At 35.1% G+C, this 16,025-nt stretch overlaps 2 protein-coding genes across 5 annotated transcripts in view; one reads left to right on the top strand and one right to left on the bottom strand.

The window, feature by feature from the left end:
• celf3b (cugbp, Elav-like family member 3b) overlaps positions 1–16,025 on the top strand; it is a 57,726-nt gene that overhangs the window by 22,384 nt on the left and 19,317 nt on the right. For all 3 annotated transcript variants that reach the window (XM_048152556.1, XM_048152555.1, XM_048152554.1), the window contains exons 4-8: positions 8,410–8,458; positions 14,472–14,600; positions 14,680–14,759; positions 14,836–14,979; positions 15,243–15,387. In XM_048152556.1, the coding sequence (XP_048008513.1) occupies positions 8,410–8,458; positions 14,472–14,600; positions 14,680–14,759; positions 14,836–14,979; positions 15,243–15,387 (547 nt within the window). The remainder of the gene's footprint in view (positions 1–8,409; positions 8,459–14,471; positions 14,601–14,679; positions 14,760–14,835; positions 14,980–15,242; positions 15,388–16,025) is intronic.
• LOC125243156 lies at positions 9,955–11,747 on the bottom strand. Of its 2 annotated transcripts, none has more exons than XM_048152558.1 (4): positions 11,413–11,747; positions 11,037–11,321; positions 10,632–10,934; positions 9,955–10,484 (listed from the first exon to the last, which is right to left on the bottom strand). In XM_048152558.1, exons 1-4 carry the CDS (start codon positions 11,636–11,638, stop codon positions 10,186–10,188), a joined length of 1,113 nt encoding a protein of 370 aa, XP_048008515.1. In that variant the 5' UTR covers positions 11,639–11,747; the 3' UTR covers positions 9,955–10,185. The 2 variants fall into 2 exon arrangements, with proteins under 2 accessions (XP_048008515.1, XP_048008514.1); XM_048152557.1 differs by having other exon boundaries at positions 11,037–11,324; positions 11,413–11,746.

The following is a 16,025-nucleotide window of genomic DNA, read 5'->3' as shown; positions in this document are numbered from 1 at the left end:
CCGCCATTTCTGCACTAACGAGAACGTCTCCCAAGACTTTATAGATTAATCCACATAGCTCTCTCCATTTACTCCCTAAATCTGAGCTGCTGAAGACGAGGTGGATTAATTTTGTTTTCAAAGAAAATGCTCCCTCAACTCTACTGAAATTCGTTTATGTCTGCGCAAATCATTTCACACCGGACTGCTTTGTGAACGAATGTCAAAAGGACAATACATAACAGATGTTGTGTTAAAAAGTTGTTACTCAAGGATAGATCAGTACAAACTGTTAGTGATCCAGTCTCCAGAGTGATACTAGATACGGCAGTATTGAAGGTGAGAGCACTTTATTACAGTTCATCGGACTTGATTTACGGATATAAAGTTTACCAGTTTATTAAGCACCACCAGAAAAGGCATAAGCTCTTTATATATTTGTTTACTGTTAGTTGTAGCGAGTGTTTCTGTGTACTTCGCTGTGTATGTTGATGATAATACAAGGGAGAGAGTTTATGGATAATATTTTAATGCACACTTGGACTGTGTTTTATTAAGCTCTTACAGAGATTTTCTAGAGTGAAGTACAATAAACATCATAAAACTAATCTGTAGAGTTTTGGCCATCATTTGGACGGGGTCCGGACAACAGGCTTGTACTAATATAGTGGAAGAAGTCAATATAAGTTATAACTGTAATTGAACTAAACTATATCTGTTCTATCTTCATGCAGCATATATTTGCAGTTTCTGACATTATAGTGTGTCCTGACTGAATCCTGACAACGGAGAATCAGCTCTTCAAGCTCCGCCCTCTTAGGCCGAGCGCAGCAGCTCGTTTGCATTTAAAGGTGCCGAATAACATGTTTTTAAAAGATGTAATATAAGTCTAAGGTGTCCCCTGAATGTGTCTATGAAGTTTCAGCTCAAAATACCCCATAGTTTTTTTTTAATTAATTTTTTTAACTGCCTATTTTGGGGCATCATTATAAATGCGCCGATTCAGGGTGTGCGCCCCTTTAATTCTCGTGCTCCACGCCCCAAGAGCTTGCGCTTGCCTTAAACAACATAAAACAAAGTTCACACAGCTAATATAACCCTCAAAATGGATCTTTACAAAGTGTTCATCATGCAACATGTCTAATCGCGTAAGTACAGTATTTATTTGGATGTTTACATTTGATTCTGAATGAGTTTGATAGTGCTCCTTGGCTAAAGCTAACATTACACACTGTTGGGGAGATTTATAAAGAATGAAGATGTGCTTATGAATTACACAGACTGCAAGTTTTGAAAATAACGACAGTCTTGTCTTCATGAATACAGTAAGAAACGATGGTAACTTTAACCACATTTAACAGTACATTAGCAACATGCTAACGAAACATTTAGAAAGACAATTTACAAACACCACTAAAAATATCATGATATCATGGATCATGTCAGTTATTACTGGTCCATCTGTCATTTTTCGCTATTGTTCTTGCTTGTTTACCTAGTCTGATGATTCACCTGTGCACAGATCCAGATATTAATACTGCCTGCCCTTGTCTAATGCTTGAACATTGGCTGGCATATGCAAATGTTGGGGGCGTACACCCCGACTGTTACGTAACAGTCGGTGTTATGTTGAGATTCGCCTGTTCTTTGGAGGTCTTTTAAACAAATGAGATTTATATAAGGAGGAGGAAACAATGGAGTTTGAGACTCACTGTATGTCTTTTCCATGTACTGAACACTTGTTATTTAACTATGCCAAGGTAAATTCAAATTTTGAATATAGGGCACCTTTAAAGGCAAGTACAGGTCTCTGCAGGACAGTAATGATCAGTGGGCGAGGCCATAAACAGAGGGGCTTTTTTGAGAGTGTTACCTGATTTGCCCACGTCAGAGTGTGGGTAGGGTTTAGGGGTTGGGTCAGGTGAAGGGGATCATTTTCATTGCATGATCTATAAACACCCACCAGTTTGAAAACACCAACAATATACAGAAATGCCCTCTTTTGTTCCCCAGGGACCTCATACTCTTTAAAGGGCACACACTGAAACGGCAAGTTTTTGCTCAATCCCAAAAATTGGCAATTTTAACATGCTATAAAAAATTATCTGTGGGGTATTTTGAGCTAAAACTTCACATACACACTCTGGGGACACCAGAGACTTATTTTACATCTTGTAAAATGGGGCATAATAGGTCCCCTTTAAGTTTTAGTTTTAGGTTACTTAATTTTATTTATTTTAATACTTCAGCTAAAACTAAATGAAAATAGGAAATGTATCTGAAAAATTTTAAATTCAATTTTATTTCAATTAATGTTTATTTCATTTCAAGACATGAAAATGTTTTTATGGTTTTATTTTATAGTTAACAATTATAACCCTGGATCAGCCCACTATTTTCACCAGCAGGATCATAATGTCAGGTTATGTAAGGAATAACTGACGACAGATCAATGAATTTTTAGAAAATAATGCACACCCGAGGTGGTAATGTTGCCACAATGCGAAGCGGAGCACCATTGTTACCTCGCTGGTGAGAAATGTCATGTAGCTTTTAAGTTGCTAAACTATTTTACTGATTCATTCATCAGAGCAGCGCTGACAACACGTTTCTGTGCGAGTGTGTGTCCGTACAGTATGTGTGTGTGTTTGAGTGAGAGCGGGAGAAAAAGAGTATGACCTTTCAGGATGTAATAAAACATATTTTGTGGCAAAAACCATGACAATAATTTGTTTTTACCCTATTGTTTGCTAAATTTATTTGCTTGGTCGATGTCGTTGTGGGTTTTGTTTTCTTTTGTGGTTGTAGGCTATAAGGACCTTATGAAATGAAATCATTTGGTGAAGTGATATGGAACTGTAATGCGGTCATCTAATTTTTTTCTTCAAGACATGAAAAGGTAGATTGGTTTAATTTAAATCTGAAAAGAAAGATTGATTAGCCATAACTAGTTAGTTCGTCAGACTAGTTCTTGAGACACAGTCTTATCTTAACAGCTATATTTATGCAGCTGGCCCCTGATCTAAAGGACTGAAGTCAACCATGCAAAACATGATGTAAATGTTTAGTTTATGCATGGGGTTTTGTGTATGTTTAGAGGTGCAGTGCACTAATATTTAGTAGTGTCTAAGTTGTAACATAGTGGCAATTTATGCAACATCTAGTATATGTTGTAATGCTGGTGCAAGTGGACCTTGGGCTGGCAACTAAAAGGTGATAGCTAACTAACATTTTTAAAGACTTTATAGATTATATATGTATTTCTTTCTCACTTCTCATAGAGTGCTTTTCTCTCTCTTCCTTATTTCTCATTCATGTCTTCATTATGTTGTCTATCTGAAATTTGTCCTTCACAGTTGCACTGTCCTCCCCCCTATTCTTGTATTCTCAGTAGTATCACTATCTCTCTCCATGACTAAGCACATCACTGCGCTCGTGACATTCTACAAATGGGCTTCGAGACTCTCCAGGAAACTAGAGCATGTCTTCTCTCTCTCTCTCTCTCTCTCTCTCTTTCACTCCTACACTGTTTAAACGGATTGTAATTTCAACAGAAAAGACTGTAGAATGCTACTTATTAAACCAGTTAACTGTAAGTTACCTTGGCATGTATTATATATAAAATTATATTAGGTTTATGAGGACAGTAAATTCATCTTAAAAATGTAAAAAAGTATGAATTATAATAATTTGAGGTGAAAATCTATATTGTATTCATGAGACAATGCATACAGTTTTACTGTATACAGTAAAAAGGTATAAAATAAAAGTGGAAAAACCTGTAAAATTTAGTTCCCAGAGCTTCCCATCATATTTAAAAGGACAGTTCATCAAAAAATAAAAATTAACCCATTATTTACTCACAATCAAGCTCTCCTAGGTGTACATGACTATCTTCTTTCAGACAAACACAATCAGAGCTATATTTAAATTTATCCTGGCTCTTCTAAGCTCGAATGGGGCTTGAGATTTTGAAGCCCAAAAAAACACATCCATCCATCATAAAAGATAAAGTAATACCAAATAAGTAGCAAAAGATAACCAGCTCTTGGGGGTTAATAAAGGCCTTTGTAAGCGAAGCAATGGGTTTTTGTAAGAAAAATATCAGTATATAAAACTTTATAAACTATAATAACTTCTGGCAATGGCCGTACGCAAGTCGAGTTCTGCCGGAAGAGTGACCTCTGACGTAGATGTTGGAGTATCGTAAGCTTTGACACCCCTCACGGTTCAAAAAAATAGGGCTGGGCAACAAATTCAAGCTCCTCTTCTTTTATATCGAAATCCTCTGACATTTCTCTTTAATAAATATCATTTTAGACTTCTAATTGTGACCGTATCCTCTGCGCTTCCGCGTTCATCATTGCGCTATGCACCGGATCATAGGTCTCTCTTCCGCCGGATGGCCGTTGCCAGAAGCCAGTGATTCTAGTTTATAAAGTTATAAATATGGATGTTTTTCTTACAAAAACCCATCGCTTCACGAAGGCCTTTATTAACCGCCTGGAGCCGTGTGGTTATCTTTTATGATAGATGGATGTGTTTTTTTGGGCTACAAAATCTTGAGCCCCATTCACTCCCATTATAAAGCTTGAAAGAGCCAGGATATTTTGTAATATAACTTCTTCTTTTTTTGAGGGTGAGTAAATCATGAGTTCATTTTTATTGTTGGGTGAACTTTCCCATTAATGAGTGTATTTTATTTAAATAGTTAATATAATAGTCTTATATTCGTTGTCAAATATGAGTTACATTTTGTATTTTTACTTCTGTGTATAATGGTGGTTATCAGTGTATTTGAAGATTTTAGTAGGCTAATGTGCAAATCAGTTATAAATGATTCATTCATTGTTTCTGATCATCAACTCAACACTTGCCAATATAGTAAATGAACAGTACAAATTACATGGAGTGAATCTATGCAGTTACCAATGCAAACAAAACATGTTTCTGAGTTATGCACACACAATGTTAACCGATTAATACAGCAGTTCATTTGTTAATCACTTTAGTTGATTTTAAATACATTTTAAGGGTGCGTGGCCTACTCTGCAAGGCTACATTTACTTTCATCTTACTTTTTTCTTACACTTTGATTATGTCAAGAGACAAACAGGTTCTTTCTTTTTTATATTATGCAGTTCTTTATGTCTTCCTGTTCTGTCTTCCTGTTTTGTTTTGTTGTTTTTTTCTCACTGAAACCAGGCTTATTAGTGGAATCAATCTTGGTGGTTTTGTCTTGAGCCATTAAGCAACATCCCAGAACACCATAGAAACAACAAAGAACATGCTAGCAGCGCCACGGCAACGCATTTTAAAGCATTCAGCAACACTCTGATTCCAAACATCTCAGTGGCAGATTTCTCACATTCTCTCTTTCACACACATGCTCTTCAGTGTAATCCAGCATGCCTCTGTAATCCTGATCAGATGGCCATCATTCTAAAGCTGATCTCCCTACAATCCTGTGCACATTAGTTTAAGTGCAGGGGCAGCAGGGTCAAAAGGTTACATTATATATACATATTGAACAGCATATGGAAATCAGCATAAAGTCTGTAAAGTGACCAGGCACAGATTGCATGTTCTTTGTTGTCTTAAATCAGTGTTACCAAAATAGACTGGCATGGGTGGGGGGAATGGTGCAGCAGTCATCAAGGTTATCTTAAAAACTTGTAAATTGAGGCTGTTCTGTATGAATGGAAGTCAATGGAGCAGCTTATGCTGAATAAACTGCCGTTACTATGTGGAAACAGCTTGTATGATTTGATTCGAAGGTGTCCGGGTCATTATTTATTGGCTTACAGGGCACACATGATCCAGTAACTCTGCAGAGGTCAAGTGTTTAAAATTTCACTCATTTCATTAGAATTGTTACAAACAAGATTTATTTACCTTTCTCAATTTTTGCTGTTTTGTGAATTGTGTACCATTTGTTTTACTGTTAAAGTTTCGCTGAGAAGACAGTTACAGGTGTGCTTCTTGTTTTGATGTCATGATTACAGTATTTTAGAAATAGTGCTTTTTTTTTTTTCCCAAATCCACCTTTTTCCTGACTGTGTTTTGAATTATGGGTAGCACTTCCGGTTTGGTTAACTTCCATTCAAAAAGACTGAAAGGAATAATTTTAAATCATAAGGTTGCCCTACAAATAAAGCTTACCCATCAGTTAGACTGAATTATCCATCAGTTTTCCTTCAAGTTTTATTTTCAGACGTCATGAGAATAATGTAACGCTTGGTATTTTAATGTGCTATAACAAGAACATCTATGGCAAGATTTCTTTCAATCGCTGCTTTCTTTTCCTCATGATTATTCTCCTTTTTCCCTTTGCATTCTGCTGTAATAGTATGAAAAAGGACAACCTACGCTGCACATTTGTGGTCTATTCTCCTGATTTAATTTACGATATATCCCATTAATAATTCACTGGATTTCACAAAGAATCTCTCGTTTTTCTCCTCAAATCCTCACGTCACTTTCCAGGTTTTTTTTCACAGGTAAATACAATTTATTATCTGTCAAACTGATGGAAATCACTTTGAAATAGTAAGTTTGATTAAGGCAATGTATAATACAGATATAACTATAGTGATATTTAACCCGTCAGTTATCGCTGTGAAAAAAAAAAAAAAAAATCACACTTTTCGGGGTTATTCATGGTCTGTTGAAAGTACCTTGTTGATGTTTTTTGCACTTTTAAATGTCCTTTTAATGTTTGATGGTTGAAGGGTGAGTCGAATATTGTCATCTCATTGTACCCAGTTTAAAAAAAACGTATTATTGCGTTCATAGAGCGAGACTTTCACTGATTATTTAACGGTTGTTTCACCCATAATGCAGAAAGTGCCATGGGGCGTAGGAATAAAGTGAATAGTATTATGTTCTTCTTCAGCAATTGTGGGGGTTTGCATTGTGATCTACCCTATATAGTGTAGTGTGACGACATGCCCCCGCTATAGGGTCAATATGTAAGTGAACTGTAACTGACAATAATGGGGGAAATGTTCAATTACTTTTTTTGTGCAACAGTATGTTCCATTCCTGGAATCTGATTGGTCGAGCAGCATTCCAAGAGAGCTGAAATAGCAGACCAAAAGCACTGCAACTTTTTATTGTTTGTATCACTTCAGCTGTCTGTGTTTGTTCCAGACAGACCGTCAGTCTGTGACTCTTTCGGCAAGGTACATTGATACGTCAGTAGATGATGACAAATTACTTTATGAGTGAGTCTGCAGGTGGCCCGTCTTATTACTTAATTGGGTAACACTTTATAATAACTGCACACTATGAAGCATTAGTTAAGCATTAGTTAATAGTTATTTCATCACTTATAAAGCATTAATAGACATTAGTAAGTAGTTTATAAATACAGCTATAATTGCTTTATTCTTGATTTATAAGCATATCTATAATGTTTAATAATTGTATTTTCATACTTTATTAATAATCAATTTATCATTTCTAAATTAAGTATTACATTTTTTACAAACCAGTTATTTAGGAGTTGTCAGTAGTTCATTTAGTAAGTGTAAGTAAATGATTAATCAACTATTTAAACATTCATTTATACATCTTATTATTTAGACACATAGTAATAGTTACTTAGTGTGTTAGTAAATGTTTTATTAACACATATTCCTACTGCAATTCATGATTAATTCAGGTAGTTATAAAACATTTAGAAGTGGTCAGTTAACTATTTTTGTGAGCTCATCTAAAGTGAGGACTATTTATGCTTTGTAAAGCTTTATAAATGAGATTTAAAGGTTCAGTGATCTTCTGCACTGCTGTTCTCTAAGGTTTTAAAGTTAGTACTGAGGTAGTTTTGACACTAGGAATATGTTAATAAAGCATTTATTAACACACTGAGTAACTAATACTATATGTCTAAATAATAAGATGCATAAATGTACATTTAAATATTTTATTACACTTCCTAAATGATCTTATGAACCACTGACAACTCCTAAATTACTGGTTTGTGAATAATGTAATACATAATTTAGAAATGATAAAATGATCATTAATAAAGTATGAAAACACAATTATTAAACTCATTATAGATATGCTTATAAATCAAGAACAAAGCATTTATAGCTGTATTTATAAATGGCTTACTAATGTCTATTAATGTTTTATAAATGATGAATTAACTATTTACTAATGCTTAACTAATGCTTCATAGCGTGAGTTATTCTAAAGTGTTACCCTTAATTGTAGCCACAACATCAAGGTTTGTGTCTATACAGAAATTCACTAAGGCAAAGCCACTTTGAGCAAAACACTGCTATAAAACATTGTGTATGGGAAATCTTAATCCATTGGTAGAATTGTCAGGTATGTTGAGTGTATAAAGTATGTATATTGTGTAATTTGAATTATTTAGACATTTTATCGAATCAACATTTGATTGTTTTTGTTTTTCAGATGAATCGGCCCATTCAAGTGAAGCCTGCAGACAGTGAGGGGAAAGGAGGTAAATCATCTGTTATTCACATTTTTATTTGGCTTATTTGATATACAGAATAATGTTCAAAAGTCTGGGGTTGGTAAGATTTTTTATTATTTACTTTTTTAAATTATTTAGAAAAATGTTCTTATAATTACCAAGGCTGCATTTTGTTGATTGAAATGCAGTAATATTGTGAAATATTATCACAGTTTAAAATACCTTTTTTTCTGTTAACATATTTTAAAATGTATTTTTATAATTTATTCCAGTGATCAAAGCTGAATTTTCAGTGTCATTATTCCAGTCTTCAGTGTCACATGATCCTCCCAAAATCATAATAATATGCTAATATGCTGCTTTTATTATTATCAATGTTAAAAACAGTTTATGTGTGTAAATTTGACATGCATGTCTGTGTTTGTACTTACTTACTTACTTATCCAGAAGTGAGCTAAACCTGACAAAGTGTATGTGTACCTGGTATACCAAATGTCCCCACAATAGACATATCAGTAAATTTTGACCTTATGGGGAAATTTTTTTTGGTCCCCATGAGGTACACAGCTTATAAATCATATTAAATGAGTTTTCTGTGATGGCTAGGTTTAGGGGATAGATTATACAGTTTGTACAGTATAAAAATTATTACGTCTATGGGAAGTTCCCATAAAACATGGAAGCCTCTGTGTGTGTGTGTGTGTGTGTGTGTGTGTGTGTGCGCGCGTGTGTGTGTGTGAACAATACCATTTGCTCAATATAAAATATATTTCATATACTTCATTTTCATATTTTATTACTTTGCATACTTATATACTGGTTGCAAAAGTAACACACTGAACAAAAATAAAGATGTATATATTAAATGGAAAAATACATTAAACATCTGAAACAATGCTTTTTACATACAGTTAAAAGAACAGAAAATATATGGAATAGCAAAGGCCACAGTAAACAGGTGTTTACAAGAGTCAAGAAAGCAATACTGTGTTAACAGAGTTAATGAATGGTAAACATTACAAAGATTGTCTTCCTGCCAAGACACACAATAAATTGACTATTCTTTAGAACTTCTACAGTAATATAAGCCAGCTCGAAAACTTCCTGTGAGATGTCATTTGCTGGTGTGTTGAGCATCAGTAGTATAATATTTAGTTTATAATCAGAATATAGTCACTTAAATAGTCAGGCAAAATAAATAAATAGCCTAAAGATGTACCTCATTGTTCCTCCTCGGCTAAATTCAATTCGACCATAAGTTTTAACACACCTTTATGTGAAAAAAGCTTCAAAAATTAAATATTTATTGTGCACTTTAGTTAGATTAATTGAATAAAATGTGAGTTCTTACAAGTGTGCTGAAATTATTGATTTTGCAGTGCACTGACTGACAGCTGCTGTGATTTCTGTGTCATTCATTCACAAGAAAAGTTATTGTTTTCCTTAAGATTTTTTAAGTATTTCATACTTCACATTGACAAAATGTATTTTAAACCTAGTTATTTTATAATGTTTAATATTTAGTCAAAAACAAAGTGAAAAACGATTAGATGAAATGGCTGATATATGCGCAAATAAATGCTACTTTGCCTCCACCTGCTGGTTAAAGTGGTAATTATTGTCTTTTATATTTTTAAATAAATGAGCTGCAGTTCATTTTGGAGTAGAAATGCTGTGAAATCTCCACATGAGCCTGGTGTTGTAGTAGTGCTGTTGCTTTACTTGAGCAGGCGCTGTGAAACGGGCCTAGATCTTTACAGGCCTCGTTCTGACAGATTAAAAAAAGGCCTGGTGTTGGAAGACTTATTTTCTGTGGTATTGCTCTCCTGAACAGGATTACTGTCCACTGACTGCCTTTCATAAGTGGTTGTAGCTGATGTGGATTGATATTTGGGTAGTTTGGAGGTGAGACAATACAGTAAATATATCACAGCCACTAAAATAAGGAAGCCCAACAAAGTGCCTAAAATGATGGTGGCTGTTTTATAAATAATGGGAATTTGTGCTTCATTGCAGTTGGAGTCTGTTTGGTTTCCTGGACTGGAGCGTTTCTCTGTGCGAATCAAACAGCAGATTACTTTTTTAGAGTCAAATAAGGTGCAAAACTGTTATTATGCCAAATTTGACAAGTAAATCATGTAGTATTTGACCCTATGATGCAAGTTAAAAATTAGATTTGAATCGCTTTTCCCAGTCTTACCTTTCACATGTAACAGGCAGGCCTGTGGGTCTCCTTTAGTCGTTTCATCATTCACAAAGCACTGGTATAATCCAGCATCTGTCTTGCAAACTCCAGTGATGGTCAAAGAGAGATCACCGGTTTTGAGGCAGTTCTTCTCCAGTGATACTCTTCCTTCGTAGCCTTTGCCAGGGATTATGGTTCCATCTTTCTTATAGTGCAAAACTTTTTCATCTTTATGCAGCCACGTCACATCATTGGCATTGGCTGCATGACAGCTGAGGGTGATGTTGTCCATCTCTGCCGTATCCACATTTACTGCATCTGTAAGGGAATATTTTAAATCAAAATCAGATGCTGATCATGTGCTGATGCTGATCGACTCAAGTAACTCTTTTATAGAAATCAGATACAGTGAATACTTACATAAAACATCCAGTATAAGTGGTTTTTTATCCCCATTACAGACAAACTCATAGGGCCCACTGTCAGCGTATTTTGCTGAGTTGAGAAGCAGGTGTTTTTCTTTACACGAGAACTCTTCTCGAAAATCTTTTTCAATCCGGCAGATCTTGTTTTGGTATGTAGCAATAGTTGTATCTGTGGGGGAACTCTTTCTCCATTCAGCTCTGTCACAGCTGCTGCCGTTACCAGGGAATGTATATGGTGTGTTTACTATCGCAAAGTAAGTTTTAATACCCCGGGAAAAAGCTTCTGAAACAAAAACCATACAAGAGACAGTTTTAATGATCTCTCTCTCTCTCTTTCTGTGTGTGTGTGTGCGCGTGCAGAAATGACCTACCATCCAAATGAACACCAAAAATCATAAGTAGGAAAGCTAGTTTCAGAGTATCCATCATCATCGCGATCCGCTGAAACAGTATCTTACACTCAGACTGAATTATGGCATGTACCCTTCTTCTTCTTCCTCTTTCCTGTTTTACGGCGGTTGGCATCCAGCTTATTGGTGCATTACCTTCATGGCATGTACCCAAGTGCAGTTTATTCAAATAAATGGCATAAAACATTCAAAATAAACGACAATTATGGCAAGGAACGAATGGCATGAACGGAGGTAAAAAACAAAACAAAACAAAACAAAAACAAGGAAACAGGAAACGGTCACTAACAGGAAGAATAAACTTCAAAATAAAAGACATCAAATTCATTACATAACATGAACCAAACTTAAACATGACAACACATAAGCAAGTATTGTTATATGTCAGTAATGCTGCTCAGCTTCAAAAATATATAAACTTCATACAGTACTTTGGTCCATCACTGTTTCTGCTTAATCTGCTGTTTTTAATGAAAAGATGACAGATTTGGTGCCTGCATTTTTTTAGCATGATGATCTGAAGCTGAAGCATGATGGACTATCACTGAAAACTGAGACACACAGCAATTGATTACTGGATTTACAGAAACATTTCAAGTTTCAACATTGCAACATTGCATATCTAATAAACTCCTGACAAGCACATTAATTATTATTTGAATTACCACTCAATGAGTTATTTAACCATGTATTGCTGTCTTTGGAAGGCTTTTGTCTTTCAAAAATAAGAAAATGTTCAAATTTGCATAATTTCATATTTACATGCAATGCAGGGATTCCACAACTTTTTTGTAAGCTGAAGCTCTTTGACGTAATATATTTACTTGAAGTACCCACTGAGAAGTTAAATATGAGAAGTTAGGTCAGTAATCAAATAATCAAGTCAACCACTATAATAATAATAATACATTTTTAAAAATAGTTCACGGTTCTCTCATGTCAGTTGTCACATAATAAATAAAATATTTCATCCTTTTTAAGTAAGTGTATTATTTAGATTTTGGTAATGTAATAACGTACTTCATGCTGTTGATAAAGACTGGAATATATATTCTTTCTCTTTGTGTTTTTTTTTTTTTTATATATATCAATATAGTACAAGATTATCCTATTCCATTCAAGGTGATAAATGAGTTAAAAGTAATCTAAAAGTAATCAAAAGGTAATCAAAAGCAGTCTGATTATATTACCTTAATTGTGTAATGCAATGGATTACATTACTAACTCCAATTTTTGTTATGTAAAATTAATCAGTGCTGAGTAGATTACTAACAAATTGTAGTCAGTTACTGGGTTATATATATATATTAACCTCCTGGATAATCTGGATAAATACAACGAGTAAAGTAAAATTTTAAAAAGTAGATAATCACATATCTGATATATATGGAAGCTTGTTTCCACCACTGAATAAAAAATAAAAAAGGTGATTGCGAATTTTTATCTCACAATTCTGACTTTATATCTCACAAGTCTGAGAAAAGATTTAGATTTAGAGATGTAAACTCGCAATTGCGAGAAAAAAGTCAAAATTGTGAGATAAAAAGTTGCAATTACCTTTTTTATTTACTGGCGGAAACAAGCTTCCATCAATATTATCTGTTTATTCATCACAATAGTATGTTAGGAGGCCCAAATTCACAGCATTTCTAATGATACAGTTTATAATCCCCCCCACCCCATTTCCTTTTCTGTGTTGATGTTCAGTATCTCTTATTTATTTAATACCAAAGACTATAGATATAGAAAGACGGTTCACTACTATTAGTTATGAATGGGAGAAGCTGCAACGTGCAAAATGGTGGAATATGACCCGCCTTCTAAGTAAAAGATCCAATTGCTGATTGCTAAAGTGCCGTTCGAAGCTCCAGTTCCCATAGAAACCCGAGACTCGCATTTAGGATTGCACATGCGCATTGGCTGATCTAACCTGAAAAATAACCTTTTTAATACTATTTGAGTATAAGAAACAACATTTATGGGATGGTTCATGTCAGATTTTGTTGCTGATTTAAAATATTTTATTTAATTGTGAGTTCGCCATGCAATTTATGAGCAGTTCAGGATTCCGCCATTCAAATAGATAGGACTTGATCTTGGATGAACGAAATAGCTACCCGGAGGCATTGCAAATATGGCCTCTGAGTGTAAAGACTTACTTTGAAAGGGACTTTTTGTTTATGACAGCCACAAGGCCCTAACCATATGTCTAGAAATTATTGTAAAGTAATATGGCAATTGGGCTGTATTTTATTAATAGAGAGGACACTCAGTGTCTATGGTGGTTACTTACAGCCCTGCACAGCCTTGAATATGATTTGCTATTTGCTAGTGAAACAGAAATTGGTATTACATTGAATGACATTGCCATTCTAGAGAGCACTGAGTCATCAATATTCTACTTGACACAATATATTTCAGTTTTCCTACACTATTAAAAATAAGGGTTTCACAAAGGTGTTTTTGCAGTGATGCCACAGAACCATTTTTGTTCCCTTAATACCTTTTCAGTGAACAGTTCTTAAAAGAACCATTAATTTTTCTTAGTGTGAAGAACACATTAAAATTCTAAAGAACCTTATTGCACTTTAAAGAACATTTTGTGCATTGGAAAGATTCCATAGATGTTAGAGGTTCTTCATGGAAACATCAATTCCACTAAAGAAGCTTTATTTTGAAGAGTGTAGAGCAGATGTACATGTTGAATGTGAAATGTGATTACAGGCCTATGAGTTAGAATGTTTGCTAAATTATATATATACATCGCCATCCATCTAAAAGAATGTTTCAACAGTGATAAACGGCTGTTAAACTGACCCTATCAATGCTTTGAAAATTTAGTAAAGGATTTTTTTCTCATAATGCAGTAAAACACAACACAGCATACCCACACACACAGAGTTCATATACTCATCCTGCCCTCTGCTGGAGGCTGACGGGACTGCTTTGTTGACTTAAACCGATACACTTCACCAAAACTTGGAAATCATGAGCATTTCTCCCCCTCTCACTCCTTTCAGAGGACAGAAAGCTGTTTGTGGGGATGTTGGGAAAGCAGCAGTCTGATGAGGATGTGAGGGAGATGTTTGAACCGTTTGGCAGCATCGACGAGTGCACAGTGCTGAGAGGACCTGACGGCACCAGCAAAGGTCTGTTAACAAACACCTGCTTGAGAGACTGTGTGTTAACAGACACAAACTCATTCTGATGTTTATGATGTTTTCACAGGTTGTGCATTTGTGAAGTTCCAGAGTCACTCAGAAGCCCAGTCTGCCATTAACAGTCTTCATGGGAGCCGGACTCTGCCTGTGAGTGTGTGCTCCGCTCTCCTCTCGTTCTCTCCTCCTCTCCTGTCAGCTGTTATCTGTGTCTGTCTGTCGACAGGGCGCCTCCTCCAGTCTGGTGGTGAAGTTTGCAGACACAGAGAAGGAGCGAGGTCTACGGCGCATGCAGCAGGTGGCCTCACAGCTCGGCATCTTCAGTCCAGTGACGCTCAACTTTAATGCATATAATGCCTACACACAAGCAGTGAGTAAACACACACACACAGCAGTGAAATAATTTAATAAAATATTTTTAAGATTCCATGTTTTTAATGAATCTTTTCCTTCACTATAGGTGTGAGAGTGACAAATACATTTTAAAGTACAAACATTTGTGCAGTCTCTCCATGTAGCAAGAAGAGCACATAAAATCTGAATTCTTAATAATTATTTATAATAGAATTAGCAAAATGCTGTTGAAGTGTTGAAGTTGGGCAGCGTTAACTCTTTCCTCTTTCTCTGTCGCAGCTGGTTCAGCAGCAGGCTCTGGCGGCACAGTCCGCCTACTTGTCTCCCGTGGCAACAGTTGCAGCGGTGCAGATGCAGCAGATGGCAGCACTCAATGCAAATGGCATCATAGCCACGCCCATCACCCCAATCACACCCTCTTCTGGTAATTACCACCATTACCATACTGGCAGCATTACAGGAAATTGATCAGAATGTCATTGTAATATAATGTTACTTTATAATATTAACTATTAAATAAAAATGTGTTATAGTTTAAATTGATATAAATTGCAATTAGCTGAACTTTAGAGTGCTTTTTTACCCACTGATTAAGGACTTAAGTACATCTTTGTATGTAATTTCATAATTTCTACTATCTATTGAAATATGGTTAAAGTGTATTGCTGAATACTGACAAGCATTTGTGGTAAACTAAAATATACTCTGTCATTTCTATTGAAACACGTCATGAACTTATGTATACACTGTGTGCATAATTAGTATGCAAGTTGATTTTCTGATCATATTTTTTTCCAAGCACATTTTACCAATTCCAAACCACATTCATCTTAATAACTACTATTAATTTTGTATTTAATCATTTATAAGTGATATATAATTGTTCATAAAGGCTGGAAATGAAAAATGCCTTATATTCAGGTGTGCATAATTATTAGGCATGTTTTTTTTACAGGCAAAAAAGAGTTTTAACTCAGACTGAAGTGTCAAAAATTATTACATGTCTATGAGAAGAATGCAATACTAATGCAATAGTTGAAATTTCAAAGTTTAGGCATGACC

Source organism: Megalobrama amblycephala, linkage group LG13 (assembly GCF_018812025.1).
Source record: "Megalobrama amblycephala isolate DHTTF-2021 linkage group LG13, ASM1881202v1, whole genome shotgun sequence".
NCBI lineage: Eukaryota > Metazoa > Chordata > Actinopteri > Cypriniformes > Xenocyprididae > Megalobrama > Megalobrama amblycephala.
Note: the sequence above shows the minus strand (reverse complement) of the source record. Positions and strands in the feature narration are given on the sequence as shown.